A 14,970-nucleotide genomic window follows, 5' to 3' on the forward strand; every position below is an offset into this window, starting at 1 on the left:
GTCCCTGTCTCCGTAGCTGATCGCAGGACTATTTCCGCATCCCGTCAATCACGCTAATGAAGTTCGTCGTCTTTGCGCAGCGCTACCAAAACAGTGGCAGGAGGGACTGATTTTCTGCTCAAATACGCGTCTTTTTGTTTTCTTGGGTTTACAGCGAGAGCTGTTAGGCGCCCGTCCCTGGCTTTCTCGTCCCCATCGACGTCGTCACCGTCAGCGTAACTGGAAGGTTCTAGCGCACCTACCGGTTGCGCCGGTCAACATGGTTCGCATAAGCCCACGGGTGGCTTTGTTTGGAACAGCCGCCTGCCAATGCAGGGGTGCATCACGTGACCACTACACCAGTGGCCACGTGACTAAACGCCTAGACAGCTATCGCTGAATCTCGCGTTACATAGTCGTGACCGTCCTGTATGTTTATTTTCCCCCGCAATGAGTCATTAACAGTGAGGACTCTTAAATAAAAAGCACTGATGAGTTGCGGCGAAAAAAGATGTTTCCTTAAAGGGACACTGAGGAGAACTCTATCATTTTTTTTGTTAGCAAAATCTGATAGTTCGGCATTTCATGGCTTTGTTGCCGCTTGTCCGGGCGCAAAAGATGCATTTATTTCAAAGAAATTTGGATTCGAAGATGAAAAAGTTTTTCCCGCCGCTCTGATTCAAACTCAGGGAACTCTTATGACGCCACGGCAACTCTTATGACGTCTCAGAACGGAGTGACGTGATACGTGACGTAAACGCAGACTCCGTGATTTCTGACGGCTAGCGGTGCGGTGCGCAACCTTCTTTTGCCAGCCTCAGAGATTCGTGGCTCCCATGAAGTAAGGAAAATTCCTTCAAGATGGCGCCTCTTGTCCTAGGAAGTCATCACGCTTGTACTTGCGAGATTGGCCTGTGGCGGCGACACCTGTATTTTGGTTCTTGCTATTTTCTACATTACAAGAGCTTTGTTTTCAGGAAGAGTGGCGTTTTTGTGATCAGGAGCTGCTATTCTATCGATACAAGCCAACTTCAATTTCTCCTCAGTGTCCCTTTAATGGAGACATCGTGCACTTCCACACTCTTCCTCCCTTCAGTGCTTAACACTTGCAGGTGAAGACGGTCGGGCGCAAGCAATTATGGCTCGTGGGTTGTTCCGCGCAGGGCCCACGGCGATAGGGGCGGCCGACCAGAGCCGCATGGACGATACCCTCCTGGGCAGGCCGGGCCCCCTGGCTCCGCCGACGTATGGCATCGGGCTCAGGGGATACCTGGACGGGCACGAAATGGCGTCCAGGGTGCCGCCTCCGCCACCAGGGACCGCCAGCGACCGATGTAGGTCCCTCGCTCTGCCTTCGAATCCGATACACTTGGCTGGTTCTTCTACAGCGAAGCGATGGTTACGTCAACTCCATACTGTCTTATCAGTTGTGCGACGACAAGCAGTGAACAAGTGAATGGGAAGCTTACCTGGCTAATGGTATTATTAAGCAACTAAGGTGGCTTGCGCATTGCTGAAACCGTTTCTGTTTGCATCGTTCCGGGAAGGGCACCGAAATTTGCATCCCAAGCCCCATTTTGTTGTGGTAGGCGGTGTAGCCTAGGCCCGTGTATGGCAAGCCGTACCTCCTTACGGTGTTACGATTTTCATATTAGGGCAGCTATTACAGTTCGCATTGACGCGATGCTGCATCGTAACTACAGTAGGGCTGCAGAGTAAGGAGCACTCGTCAGCTGATTCTCGCAAACGAAGTAAAACTGAAAAATAAAATAAAGCAATACGTAAGGGAAGGGATAAAGGAGGGAGTGAACGAAGAAAGGAAGAAAGAGGTGCCATAGTGGAGGGCTCCGGGATAATTTCGACCACCTGGGGATCTTTAACGTGCACTGAAATCGCACAGCACACGGGCGCCTTAGCGTTTTTATGGAAGCAAGACGCTAAGGCGCCCGTGTGCTGTGCGATGTCAGTGCACGTTAAAGATCCCCAGGTGGTCGAAATTATTCCGGAGCCCTCCACTATGGTACCTCTTTCTTCCTTTCTTCTTTCCCTCCCTCCTTTATCCCTTCCCTTACGGCGCGGTTGAGGTGTCCGCCGATATATGAGACAGATACTGCGCCATTTCCTTTGCCTAAAAACCAATTATTATTATTATTATTATTATTATTATTATTATTATTATTATTATTATTATTATTATTATTATTATTATTATTATTATTATTATTATTATTATTATTATTATTATTATTATTATTATTAATTCGTATTAACCCAATCAGCGCTGAATAACAGCGAACATTTCCCTGGGCAGTACAAAGTTCCTTCTGAGCGAAAAACAGCCCGAAAGTAAAGCCACTGTCCTAATTTGGTGTATTCACTTTTCGTGCTTTCTCTATCTCCTCCTCACCCTCCCATTTTTGGGGTCGCTCCATCGGAATAGTAGCGACTGTCTCCGGATAAATTATGCTAATAGGTGGCATACACGTAATCAGGACACGATAGCGATCCTGACAGAAAGAAAGGTCGTAGTCAAAATGGCCTCCGCTAATTCCCACTGGGTGCTTACTGCTGCAAGCAGCGACAACCACGGCGGCATCTTGAGTTTTAATGCGAAAACATTATATGGCTCATGAGGCGGAAAATCCGGCATTGTCGCAGTCGTCCACGTCAGTCAGTCCAAAAATTCACGTGACCTGATGGCAAAATTTCTCCCGAAGTGGATTTCGAACCCCAGCCGGCGCGAATAGATAATCTTCGCTGACCACTTCATTAGAGCACTGCGCCATCACCGCAGCACAACACCTCACACGCTAAACCGCCACTTGTTGTTGTTGTTGGTGGTGTCCTCATACTATGGCACATGCCCACATAGGGGGATTGGCCACGAATTGGGGGGCACAGAGAATTTTTGAGGTAAATAATTCCTGAACGAAATTAAAATGAATGGTGAGGTCGGAAGAAGTAAACAAAAAGGAACAACGAAATGAAACGGGAAATGCAGAACGCAACTTTCTCGCGCTTGGTTTGGGTGTCGTCGTCTTCACCGACTTCCATTCGGGCGACGCAACAGATCAGCTTCGTTGGCCACTGCATTAGAGCAGTACGCCATCACCGCAACCGAACACCCCGCGTGCATGCTTTCGCATTCACAGGCATTCACAGTACGTAAGTAGACTTAAGTGCCCACCGTAATTTTTATTAGCAAGCTTAGGGAACTGTAGGATAATTCCGCCTTTCACAGTAATAATGTTAAAGGAAGCTGAAGAAGAAACATTTGTTTGATTGTTGGGGTTACGAGAGGCCCTGCGTTCACGGTCTTAAAGTGCCCAGTAGTTGTTAGTCTTCGTGTATCTTCACTGATTGTTTTATGCCATTGAGAGATATTAGCCCGTCGGCTGAAGTTGTCGCCACAGTCAGCCTCACAGGTCTGAAGGCAGAGTTATGTCCTCTCTTCCTGCAAAGGAACTTTTTGCGCAGAAAGGGGCATAACACTGGCGCCATACAGGCAATTCCTTTCTGTTACATAGATACATATAGTACGCGCATTGCGCGTGCCGTGCTTCCCTGGAACACAGACGGACGCTCGGGATAGAAAAGCCTTTATTCGTACTGACCAGCCAGCTTATATAGCGTGACCGGTCGAGGGTGAGGGGAGGAAGGAAGGAGGGAAAGCGTGAGAGACACGCGCTTGGCGTTCGCCACAGTGGTAAGGCAGAGCGTTTACAACACTCTCCGTGTAAGTCGGTCTATTGTCCTCAATTTAAGTTAAGTTGAACCCTGAGCCCTTTTCGTTGGCCTCCGCGTTTATGCCTCATAGGGGAGTACCGTTAAAATACGGCTATTATATAATTTTCTCTCGGGAGATACTGGTAAGCTGCTAACAGGGAATGTTTTCCTTATTTCTTGTTTTAATTCTTACGCTTCTTACAATACCGCAATCCAAGACAGGATTCAAGCAGCACAGGCACGTAACAACGAAAATTCAAAACAAATCAAAACAGGGTACAGGCACTGGCATTACGGGGAGGAGGGGGTTGGGCACGCTTACTTTACACTCAGTAGCCGTGTTTATTTTTACTTCTTCGTGGAATTTAAAAAAATATAATATTGGGGATAATATTTTTCAAGAGGAGAGCAAAACGCTTGCTGTTCCCTCCTGCTTGCAGCAGAAAGATTAATATAAGTATTAATATGCGCACAACTAAAGCCTGGTCCTACAGTATTGGAAGAAAATAGCAGTTTGCGGTAGGCAGACAAACGTTGGAAGTTGTAAGGGAATACGTTTACATAGGGCAGGTAGTGACCGCAGATCCAGACGACGAAAGTAAAATAACTACGAGAATAAGCATGGGGGAGTGCATTTGGTAGGTACTCTCAGATAATTAATAGCATCTTACCAGCAGCTCTCGAGAGAAAATTATATTATAGCTGTATTTTAACAGTACTCCCTTATGGGGAAGAAACGTGGAGGCTAACGAAAAGGGTTCAGCTTAAGTTAAGGACAACACTGCGAGCTATATGGAAAGGAAAATGATAGATGCAACGTTAAGAGAAAAGGAGAGGGCGTAGTCGGTCAGGGAAAAAATGCGGGTGAATGACACCCTAGTCGAAATCAAGAAGATATGAGTACGGGCAGGGATCTAATGCGCAGGCAACGTAACTGATGGTCGTTGAAGGTAACGGACTGGATTCCAAGTGAAGGCAAGCGAAGTGGGGGGTGGCAGAAGGTAAGGCGGGCGAATGAGATTATGAAGTTAGCGGGGATAAGGTGGCCGCAGCTGGCAAAGGACAGGGTGATTGGAGAGATATGGGAGGGACCTTTGTCCTGGAAGGGGTATGGGTAGGCTGATGATGATGATAGCGATGGGAGCAATTGTGGTCACGTGAAAATCAGGACTAACCGGAATGTATGGAGTAAGGGTCGATGACCGACTCCACTCAGATATCACGCACCCAAACATAAAAAAATGGCAGTGGCTTAGCTCGGCTATGCTAGGCTATACGTAGCGAAAGCTAAGGCATAGTTTGGTTAGCCTTGGTTAATCTTGATTGCAAGTCTAGGTTAGTCTGGTTGTCTGGCTAGTTGTTGTCACGTGGTTCGTCACGTGGTTGGTCCCGTGGCGCGGTGCGACCACGGTGGGAATGCGAGCACGGTGGGAATGCGAACACGGCGAAACTGCGAGTTCGTCGGCAATGTAGCTTTCGTTACAAAAAAAGTCATATAGGTGGGCCTAGGCTTCTTCAGTACGGGATGGCGGCAATTTTTGTAGCGAAAGCTACATTAGCCACGAACTCGCATTCCCACCGTGCTCGCACCGCACCACGTGACCAACCACGTGACGAACCACGTGACAACAACTAGCCAGACAACCAGACTAACCTGGACTTGCCATCAAGATTAACCAAGGCTAGCCAAGCTATGCCTTAGCTTTCGCTACGTATATACTGGCATAGCCGAGCTAAGCCACTGCTAATTTTTTTAAGGTGCGTGTGTGTGGGGGAGAGAAGAAAGAAGGTACCTCTCGGTCAATCACGTCCTCAGTTTTCTATCCATCATAAGCAAATTTAAAAACATAACTCTAATGTCAACAAAATTCCGATTTCTGGCAACTAGGATCCGGAGAACGGATGTTTACATTCTGCTGTGCACGCACACCGGGCATTGTGCTATCAAATTAGAGTGGAAGTGTTGTCAATTGAATACAATGTGAGGTTAGAGACTTTATACCCTCCGCAACATGTAAACAGCCAACCCATTAATATCACTGGCACTGTCAAGTTATTTGTTTGCCAACAGATAGACAAAATTCAATTCCTTAGATTTGACTGGCTGCCTTACCGAGCATCAGGCTGCTAGCCATACACGCTGTTTATTCGTGAATGATTGTTTACAGCAGATTGAATAGAACGTTCATCGGAACATGCCGGATAATTAAACAAATATTATTCAGAAATATGTTTGAACACGGTATCCGCAAGATCAGATACCGCAACCTCGAAAGCGGTGCTGTGTAGCGATTATAGCGCTTTTGTAAAAATTTTGCACTATTTAAAATGAAACAGGTTATATATAGCAGCACTAGAGGCGCTTGAGAGGGACGCGCAGAGCGCACAAAAAAATTAGCGTCACTTTTATGCGCCCATGAAATCCGAAACCATTGCCCGAACCCGGCGAATCTCGATGTCCGCCGTCATGTAAGATACGATCGATGTTTCGGCAAGACGCCGACCGAAAAATAGTGTAGCCCCAGCTCAGGAGGAACAAGGCTAGGCCATGAGGAGTGTCAAGGCAAAGGCTGCCGATAAAATTAAACAACAAGTGCTTCGACGAAGAGGATTGGGGATACGTAGCTTCTTCGATTTCCCACTGACGAATCCCTGGAATGAAACACACGAAATGAACAAGTAAGGAGAAAGCCTCGGAGCGCTTGCCTACGTTTCGACAACAGGGCTTGTCTTCGTCTGGGCAAAGCGTTCATCACTGGCGGGCTTTAAATAGGCCCTTCTCTCCGAGGAGGAAAGCCCGGTGAGGGGGGTGCTAGGATGGCGTTCAGAAACACGAGCTTTCTAGAAAGTTGGCTGCTTTCTTGAGACATAAATGCAGCGCAAACCACGAACACATAAGCATGAGACACCAACCAGCAGCGATTGTCCTTGTCTATTGGTGTTTCTTCCTTAAGTGTTCGTGGTTTGCGCTGCAGTTGTGACCCCAGTTAGGATGGGAAGTGTGAATCTTGTCCAGGCATGATGGCAGCTAAGGAGGAGTAACCAGCTGCCCTGCAAAACTGTGAAAAATACTTCAGCTCAGTACAAAGGAATCCGAGGGGTGGGGAGGGCGGGGAGATAGCGAATATGGGCTTGAAGGGCTGTGTGTCCACACATGGGGAGCTGCGACAGGTGACATGACTGATTTGGCTGACCTGGAATAACCAGATCGCAATTGAACAGCAAGGCCGAAATAAATAGCTGGTAGCGAAGAAAAAGAAAGGGGGTGCAGAGAAAGGGCGGAAGGAGAAGAGGGGTGGGGGGGGGGGGGGAGTTTGAAAGCAAAGGATTCCTGAGAAATGGTAGCACGTGGTGCTGTGCTTAACAGGGATATGCAGCACTAAAAAAAATGGGGTATTCGTTGTTGTTTTTTTTACCCTGACCACGTGCAAGACCTTTTTTTAAAGAAATCTGTCAGCGCCGGAATGTACCGAAGAGATTCTATGTTTCCTTTGGAGGTGCTGATCCCTGTTGGTTGTAAGATTCTGAAATTGTGGATTAGGAATGACTCCCTGTATTTTCTATCCCTTTCAGATTTAAAGCCTGGTTTTAGAATGTATAATTTTATGAAACAGGTTATATATAGCAGCATTAGAGGCGCTTGAAATAGACGCGTAGTGCGCACAGGGGAATTAGTGTCATTCTTATGCGCCCATGGATTCAATCAAATTTTACTTCAGTATTGCGGATACTGAGCAAAACGCAGAAAAAAAGCCAAACCAGGCTTGACGAGGTCTGCGCTCCCTTACAAGGCAGACGGTTCACATAAAGGATAATTGTAGCTGACAAATACCCGGCAACGCTATATATATATACTGACATTTATGGTACGATACAAACATATGAAAGCAGTTATACAGCAGGAGAATTCAGCGGTGTTGGTAATATGTAGGACAGCATTTGGTGCCCATAGTTAGTGCGGGCTCTTGGACCTTGCCAGTGTGCATTCATTCGCAAAGAGCGGACATGTTCTTTCGCACTCAAGCATGAAAGATGCTGTAGGAATCTGTCGCTGTGTTTAGGAGATGCCTGATAACGGTTTAGCAGCGTATTGTCGTGCATACATAGCATTTACGGGTGTCAGATATAATACTTTTAAAATGGGCTCAGTGTTGGCGTCGTAGGGTTTATTGGCGACAATACGTACCGCTTTCTTTTGCAGCTTGTATAGTTTGTCTTTGCTTGCTTGTGTCGTGGTGCCCCACACCAGGAAACAATAACTCAGCTGTTGAGGCCCCCCTGCCTCTGGCCTGGAGGTGCTAGTGCTGTGTCGTTCGGGCTAAAGGTAGCGGACTCACTCGACGGGCTCAAGGTCTCGCAGGGGCAGGATCTCCGACGGACAAGAAGGATAAGCTTGACGCCAAGGACCCAACGGCAGCCGTGGCGTACGACGGCGGAGCCGGCGCGGGTGGCGGAATGCTGTGGGACCGCACCCTGAACGAGCTGAAGCTCGAGTACATGGACCTGGACGAGTTCCTCAGCGAGAACGGCGTGGCCGGCGGCAAAGGCGGCGCCGCGCTCTCGCCACGCCACAACCCGTTCAGGCAGTCCACCGTCGCCCTGGCAGACCCACACAGGCTCGTCCCGGATCCCGGAGGCCTGCAGCAGCCTGATGAGCCAGGGCTAGCAGCGGCACCCCCCAACGGAGAGCTCGGCTGCGCCCAGCAGAGGCTCACCCATAACTCCAGCAAGTGAAACGCCTTTCTCCACCTTAACCCTTTGTCGCGTATTACCTAAGGTTTCCAGAGCTCGGAGCGCTTGTTGACATGCTACTTTTAATGTGCTCGAGACGAAATCCGGACGCTCACTGCCAAACAGGCTCGTATCAAAGCCACCCTTCCTGTTCTTTTGGCAGCGCTCAGCACTGCGTCCCTCACCACCAACCAGAAGTTACCTTGGACCCTCCCCCCCCCCCCCCCCCCCCCAAAAAAAGAAAAAAAAAATCCTGGCTACGTGCCTGCTGCCCAAAGTGGCGTTTGTTTCACGCGCCATTTCCGCCTTCCTTCCCTTAACAGGCGGGGGATTTGACGCGACAGATTCTGGTGAAGGGTTGGGGTTTTGGGGGGTTTTGTTATTTATTGCAGTGATTTCTCATACAGCTCCGCACAGAACGATGCAGGGCTGTGGCGAAGCTGATGCTGGTGCTTTGGAATAACTTTTTCGCCAGTCCTAATACGAGGGTTGATGAATGTGCTTAGCCTCCCGGGCTGACTTTTGAATTTAGCCACGAGATTGAAAGGAGTTGCAGTGAAATGAAGGTCTGGAAAGTTCTCTTTCCCAGGAGCACAACCCATTCTTGACATACTGTCGACCAGAGTAGCACTTAAAATTGTCCTCAGAATTGTACCTTAAGATAACATGTCACACACTGATTCGTGTAAATGAAATGAAAGCAGGCTTTCCCATATGTGTCAGAAGTCAGAAACAATATTACGGCCGTTAATTTCTGTCAGCGGCGAATGCATTTATGCGTTAATGTAACATATATCCACCGTAAATCTCTAGTTACGGAAACGCGAGATCAACACTGCCATACATACATTTCCAGCGTTATTATCTATTCACCATTATTAAATAGTGTTAAGGGCAGGAGGGAGCGGTGCGCACCACTTCCTTCAGGAGAGAGGTTCGAATGCCACTGCATATTCGGTCCAGGAGCGGAGGCCACGGGGGTCAGGACATATCTACGAGTCGCTGAGACTTTACTGACTCCTTCCCCAAAAGCACATTTCACATTAGGGTTTCAATAAGTATCGTGACATGCAAAAATGGCGGTGTTGCCTCATCATTCCCCTACTGAAAAATTTCATACGAATTCATATGTGTCTCGAATTAATTCAGTTGTGTTAAACATGAGCTGTATGTGTCACAAATGCATCTCGTATGAGTTCATATATGGGTTGCATACGAGTTACTATATGTGTCAAGAAATATGCCTCGTATGAACTCATATGGACTCCATATGAACTCATATGGAGCCGTTGTAAAGCTGCGTAACGAATAACGTCAGGTGTCTTCGGTGCCCAGCTCCGGATGCAGCACGCATATGAAACGTATATGACACGTATTCCATAATCTCGTAAGGACTAGACGAACGTGTACGTACATATGCGATTTTTGGATAGGCTCCTGAGCCAGGCTTCGCGGGGCACGTCACGACTCGCAGCCATGAGGCTTGTTTGGTAATTGAGCCCAGCTGGCACCCCCTAAACATTTGCTGTGCATATGTTGGTGCACAGCGGAAGAAGTTGAAGGGTATACTCACAAACTACAAGTGGCGGCGGTAAGTGAATCCCTGCTCCAGAAGTTGAAAGGAAAAGAGCGCAAAAGGGCTACAAACAATGCTACGAAACCTGTTGCGATGCCTTACGTACGCAAGATCGAGCACGACCTGAAGAAAGTGGCCAGCAGGTGCGAGGTACCGATGGTGTTCTCGGCGCCAAAAAGGCTAGGCCAGCTGTGTGCTCACGCACGGCAAATCATAAAGCCCTTTGTAAAATGCGGGACAGGAGTTGGTCACAAAATACTAGCGACACGTGGAAAGGCCTATACAGGCCAGACAAGGCGCTGCGTAAATGATCGCGCGGGTGAGCATGAGCGTTTATTAGGCGATAAGGATAGCAGGGCAAATTTGTCTGAACATTGCAGAGTTTGCAAATGTCTACCGTGTCTTCAGGAGATATTCTTGGCAGGGGCAGTATTGCCAATGCACGCGAAATTTTAGAAGCGTTTCTTGTAAATAACGGTAGCAATTGTGTAAGTGATGTGTCAGTAGGCTTGTACAATAACGAGTTGGCATTTATGGGCTCTGTCTTTTAGGGTATGATGAGTGCACACGTGTATCAGGGCTTGTCGTGAATGTACCGTGCGCACATGCGCGTGTTTTTTTCTATATTTAGGGGCTCGGCCCCTGAATAAATAAGTTGATAGTTAGCGCTCGTCCTGTGCTATGCTTTCTTCTCCTTTGTGTCGTAGTTTTAGCGCAACATAACATGGCTTATGCGGATGATCACCAACTAGCCCGACAACAGCTCTTGTTAAAGAATAAGCGTACGCCAGACGAGGCGCAAGGTAGTGGCGAGTCCTTAAGGAGTTTAAGGTCTAGGAGGCCCACGAACCGGGGTCTAACGTCGTTTAGGAGGCCTGTGTCGAGCTCCCTCCCTCGCTTTCTCCAACGCAGCGGAGGGCGCCTGCTACTCGATGCAGTCTCTGGCGGAGCACTTCCGGGGCGAAGAGTCGGCTGCCAGGAGGCCCGCGTGCGACCCCATGGCCGCGCGGCGCCCGGGCTCACCGAGCACAGGGTCCGTGGTGCCCATCGACTGCGGCTTCACCAAGACGGACCTGGCGCTCGCCAACCTCCCGGGCCACGACGACTTCGACCCCAGCCACCACCCGTTCTCCGAGGACGAGCTCAAGCCGCAGCCCATCGTCAAGAAGTCGCGCAAGCAGTTCGTGCCTAACGAGCTCAAGGACGACAAGTACTGGGCGCGCCGCCAGAAGAACAACATCGCGGCCAAGCGGTCGCGGGAGGTGCGTCGCGTCAAGGAGAACCAGATCGTGCTCCGGGCGTCGTACCTAGAGAAGGAGAACATCGCGCTGCGCGAAGAGGTGCACAAGCTGCAGCAGGAGAACGACATGCTCAGGAAGCGACTGCACGACTACGAGCCCTGACTGGGGCTGCCGGCTCGGGGGCACCAGGGCCACCCTCTAGGCGCAGGCGTTGCCTGGGCTCAGCGCAGCAGCGCCGCGCACGACGAGTGGCAGCCGCCACAACCTCCTCACCCAGCGGACGCCAACGCCTTCGGCTCCCACCTCCTGGCGTCCTCCGGGGTCCGGTGTGCCCCTGGATGCGCATGAAGTGCCGATCACGGAGGCCACACTGTTCCACTGCGCTGCGCCTTGCGGGAGTTGTTTGAAGGGTATAGCGAGTCTGCCCGTGAAGGAACTGTCCTGGGCGAACGGCATTTCAGGACTTCTCTGCGTTATCCCCCTCGGGTGCAATGGACTTCTCCCAACGGGGCACATCTCTAGGCGGTGTTGTCACTCTCGAAATGCCGTCCCTTCGAATTTTGTTCGAGTGTGAGACGCAAATGGAAGTCTGAGGTAGCCAAATACGGAGAGTAGCGAGCGCAGATTTAACCGTTCAAAGCACAGAGGTGCCGAAAGGGGTGACGGCGCTTTCTCAGACGTTCGTCACCCGTGGACCTCGTCACATTGGGTGACAAAGAGCTCACGCTTACCTCGCGGCGCAGCTGAACCAATCGTCTTGATGCGGAAATGAAGCAGCAAAGGTCGTTCGCCTGGGAAGTTTCCTTCCGTTGTGATAACCGATTCCCGGGCACAGGCTCACTACTTGTCAAACCTCTCCTGCCGACCTCCAATGAAATAGCCGCACTTCGCAAGACGCGGGCGAAAGAACGAGCCTTCACATAAAATAAGCCTTCATTATATGCCTCCATAAAAAAAAATCGCGGTGGCTTAGCTCTGGTTAAACCTGGAGTGACGCGATAGCTACAGCTGGCTGAGTGGAACTTGGTCACGTGACCAACCACGTGATCAGTCACGGCGCCGCGCCGCCAGCAGCTGCTCCGCACCACGTGACTAACCACGTGACAGCGTGGCGCCACAGCGTCACAGGGTGGCGCGCCGCCACGCTGAAGGCTCGGAATGCTACCGTAATGTAGCTATCGCTACAAAATGCCCATCTGATTGCATGTGGGTCCTTTAGTGTGGCGCATTTGTCTCCTAGGTAACTTTCTGTGGTTAGAAAAAGTTTATTTGACACTGACAATTGCATTGACATTGACATTAGAACGAGCGGTAACGAGACGCAAGACTTTCTGACCTCATTTACTAAAAGACCAGCGTGCTTTGGTGGAGAGATTGCTGTTTAAGCTTCCTTCTGCCTTAACGCCTCTTTTGGGTCTAGCTGGTGTATACTTGAATTGGTGAAAAAAAATAGCGAAAAACCATGCAAACCACAAAACAGAACGAATACCAGACACAGGCGACTGTGTCTCGCCTTTGTTCTTTCTTGTGGATTGCGTGGTTTAGCGCTATTTTTTCACGACTTTGTTCTGGCACAGAGTGCTGACAGCGTTATAACAAGACGCGAGAACACAAGGCAGAAATATTCCTTCTTATACCACTGCGCAGTCATCTTGTACTCCTGCACGTGCACTACATATTCTTTGTTTTATGGTGTACGGGGGTTGAACGTCCCACTGTGCACTTACATCGCACAGTACATGGGCCTCTAGAATTTCGCCTACATCGAAATTCGCCCGCCGAAGCCGGAATCGAACCCGCGTCTTTCGGGTCAGCAGCTGAGCACCATTTTCTTTGTTTTAGGTAGACTGTGGACACTCGAAGAGCGACCAGCTGCGTCCTATTTTTATTTATTAATCAATGACGCTGCTCGAAGGCCTCCTCACTGTTTCTTCTAGCCGCAGGTTCCGGTTGGAATCGCCCCTGCAAATCAGCCTATACGAAGAAAGGAACTAGGGTATACCAGCTACTGTATGCAATGGTCTTTTTCTCTCTCGCGATCTTATTTTTAGCTACACATCTATACCAACAGTCAGGAACCATCCGAGCGCATTCAGGCTGTGGGTGCTGCACACGACGTATTTTTCGCGAGTCGTTAGTATGTATGCTTCCTTACTTTCTCGTGAGCTCGTTCCTTCGTATCCTCTGCTTTTGCGTGCAACGACAAAATCAGTTTTAAAGCTGTGGAGACGGTGATCATAGTAACGTTAGTAGTCTGGTTCGATAAAAGTGCCAGCAGTTCCTTCCTCAATGAACAGCAGTGTATAAAGAATTGGCCACTGTCTTCCAGCTTTTTCTTTTTTTCAAAAATAATTATAACGTAGAAAAAAATAGGCACATAAGAAATAAAACAACAGAATTGAGCACACGGCCGCTTCATTTCGAAAAAAAAAAAACATGCACGTTGCTGACTGGCGTTCATGGGTGGATTTAAAAGGAGGCGGAGGTAGTGAGAGAAGCGCAGAAATTAAACAATGAATTTATGAATTTGTACGAAGCGAGAAATTTTCTGCTGAAGAAAATTTCGCTGATCTTTTCAACTCCCCCCTCCCTCACGTTTTTGCTTCTTCGGAAGTTAAAGATAATAATTGTGCGTATGGGCCCGTCCCCTCCAAGAAATGATAATAAATCCACCACTGATGGCGTTACGCATGCAGTATGGCCAAGAGGGTTTAGTGAAACCTCAGCATTACAAAGTAAAGGCCGCGATTTATCAAAAGGGATGAATAATTACAGCGATATAGTTACGCTTTCCTTAAATTGCATTATTAGACGATTTTACTGCACTCAATAAGCGACTGGTACTTTGTGGCACCTAGGCCCTCCCCTATAATAATAATAATTGGTTTTGGGGGAAAGGAAATGGCGCAGTATCTGTCTCACATATCGTTGGACACCTGAACCACGCCGTAAGGGAAGGGTAAAGGAGGGAGTGAAAGAAGAAAGGAAGAAGAGGTGCCGCAGTGGAGGGCAAAACCAGTATTCGCGACGCCAAACACAGCACATTGTAAACCAGGATGGCAAGGGAGGGCGCTGATAAGTTTTCAGCATACGTCACTACGCGTAAGAAAAGTTTGTGAATGCACTAGGGTCCCTGTCGCGACTTAATGAAATCCAACTCGCGAAATCAAATAAGCTGCTTAAGACACGTGCACAACGCTGAAAACAGCGCAAAGTAATCCAGTAGCATTGCCTTCCGCCGCTGGTGTACCACTCCATAGGCCTGTTCGATTCACCTGCACTACGTGAACTGGTTCTCACCGTGCTGCACTACGCCATTCGTTTCAGTGGTTCAAGATGGCGCCGTCTGCACGACGCCATTCGTTTCAAAAAAGTGCAGACGTTGTGCAGGTCTAGTTCAGGAAAAATGTGCACCTCCTCAGTGGGTGGTGCCGAAATCGCGCAGCTGCAGCCGCTATGGAAGCAGACTCAGAGCAGAATGTTGTCAACCATCACAGCAGACTTCAGCAAGACGCCGCGAGTTCTTAGGTCTGGACTGAAAGGCGAGATATAGCTTCTACTTTAATCTATGCCGGTGTGATGCATAGTGGTCTTACCACGGCAGCTAACTAAGCGACCACGCTCTCGCAGGTTAAGTCGTAGTACTGTTGTTTAGCGTCGAACCAATACTACTGTTCGTTAAGTAATATGACGAGCGCGCAGCTCCAATTTTACAGA

At 49.0% G+C, this 14,970-nt stretch overlaps 1 protein-coding gene across 1 annotated transcript; it reads left to right on the forward strand.

Moving 5' to 3' along the window:
- The first annotated feature begins 1,117 nt into the window (after nucleotides 1-1,117).
- On the forward strand, nucleotides 1,118-11,508 carry LOC144129967 (thyrotroph embryonic factor-like). Its single transcript, XM_077664020.1, has 3 exons — nucleotides 1,118-1,313; nucleotides 8,066-8,431; nucleotides 10,925-11,508. The coding sequence occupies exons 1-3, from the start codon at nucleotides 1,118-1,120 to the stop codon at nucleotides 11,413-11,415; spliced, it is 1,053 nt and encodes a 350-aa protein (XP_077520146.1). The 3' UTR covers nucleotides 11,416-11,508.
- Nucleotides 11,509-14,970: the final 3,462 nt, after the last annotated feature.

This window comes from Amblyomma americanum, chromosome 4, assembly GCF_052857255.1.
Source record: "Amblyomma americanum isolate KBUSLIRL-KWMA chromosome 4, ASM5285725v1, whole genome shotgun sequence".
In the NCBI taxonomy this organism is placed as follows: domain Eukaryota; kingdom Metazoa; phylum Arthropoda; class Arachnida; order Ixodida; family Ixodidae; genus Amblyomma; species Amblyomma americanum.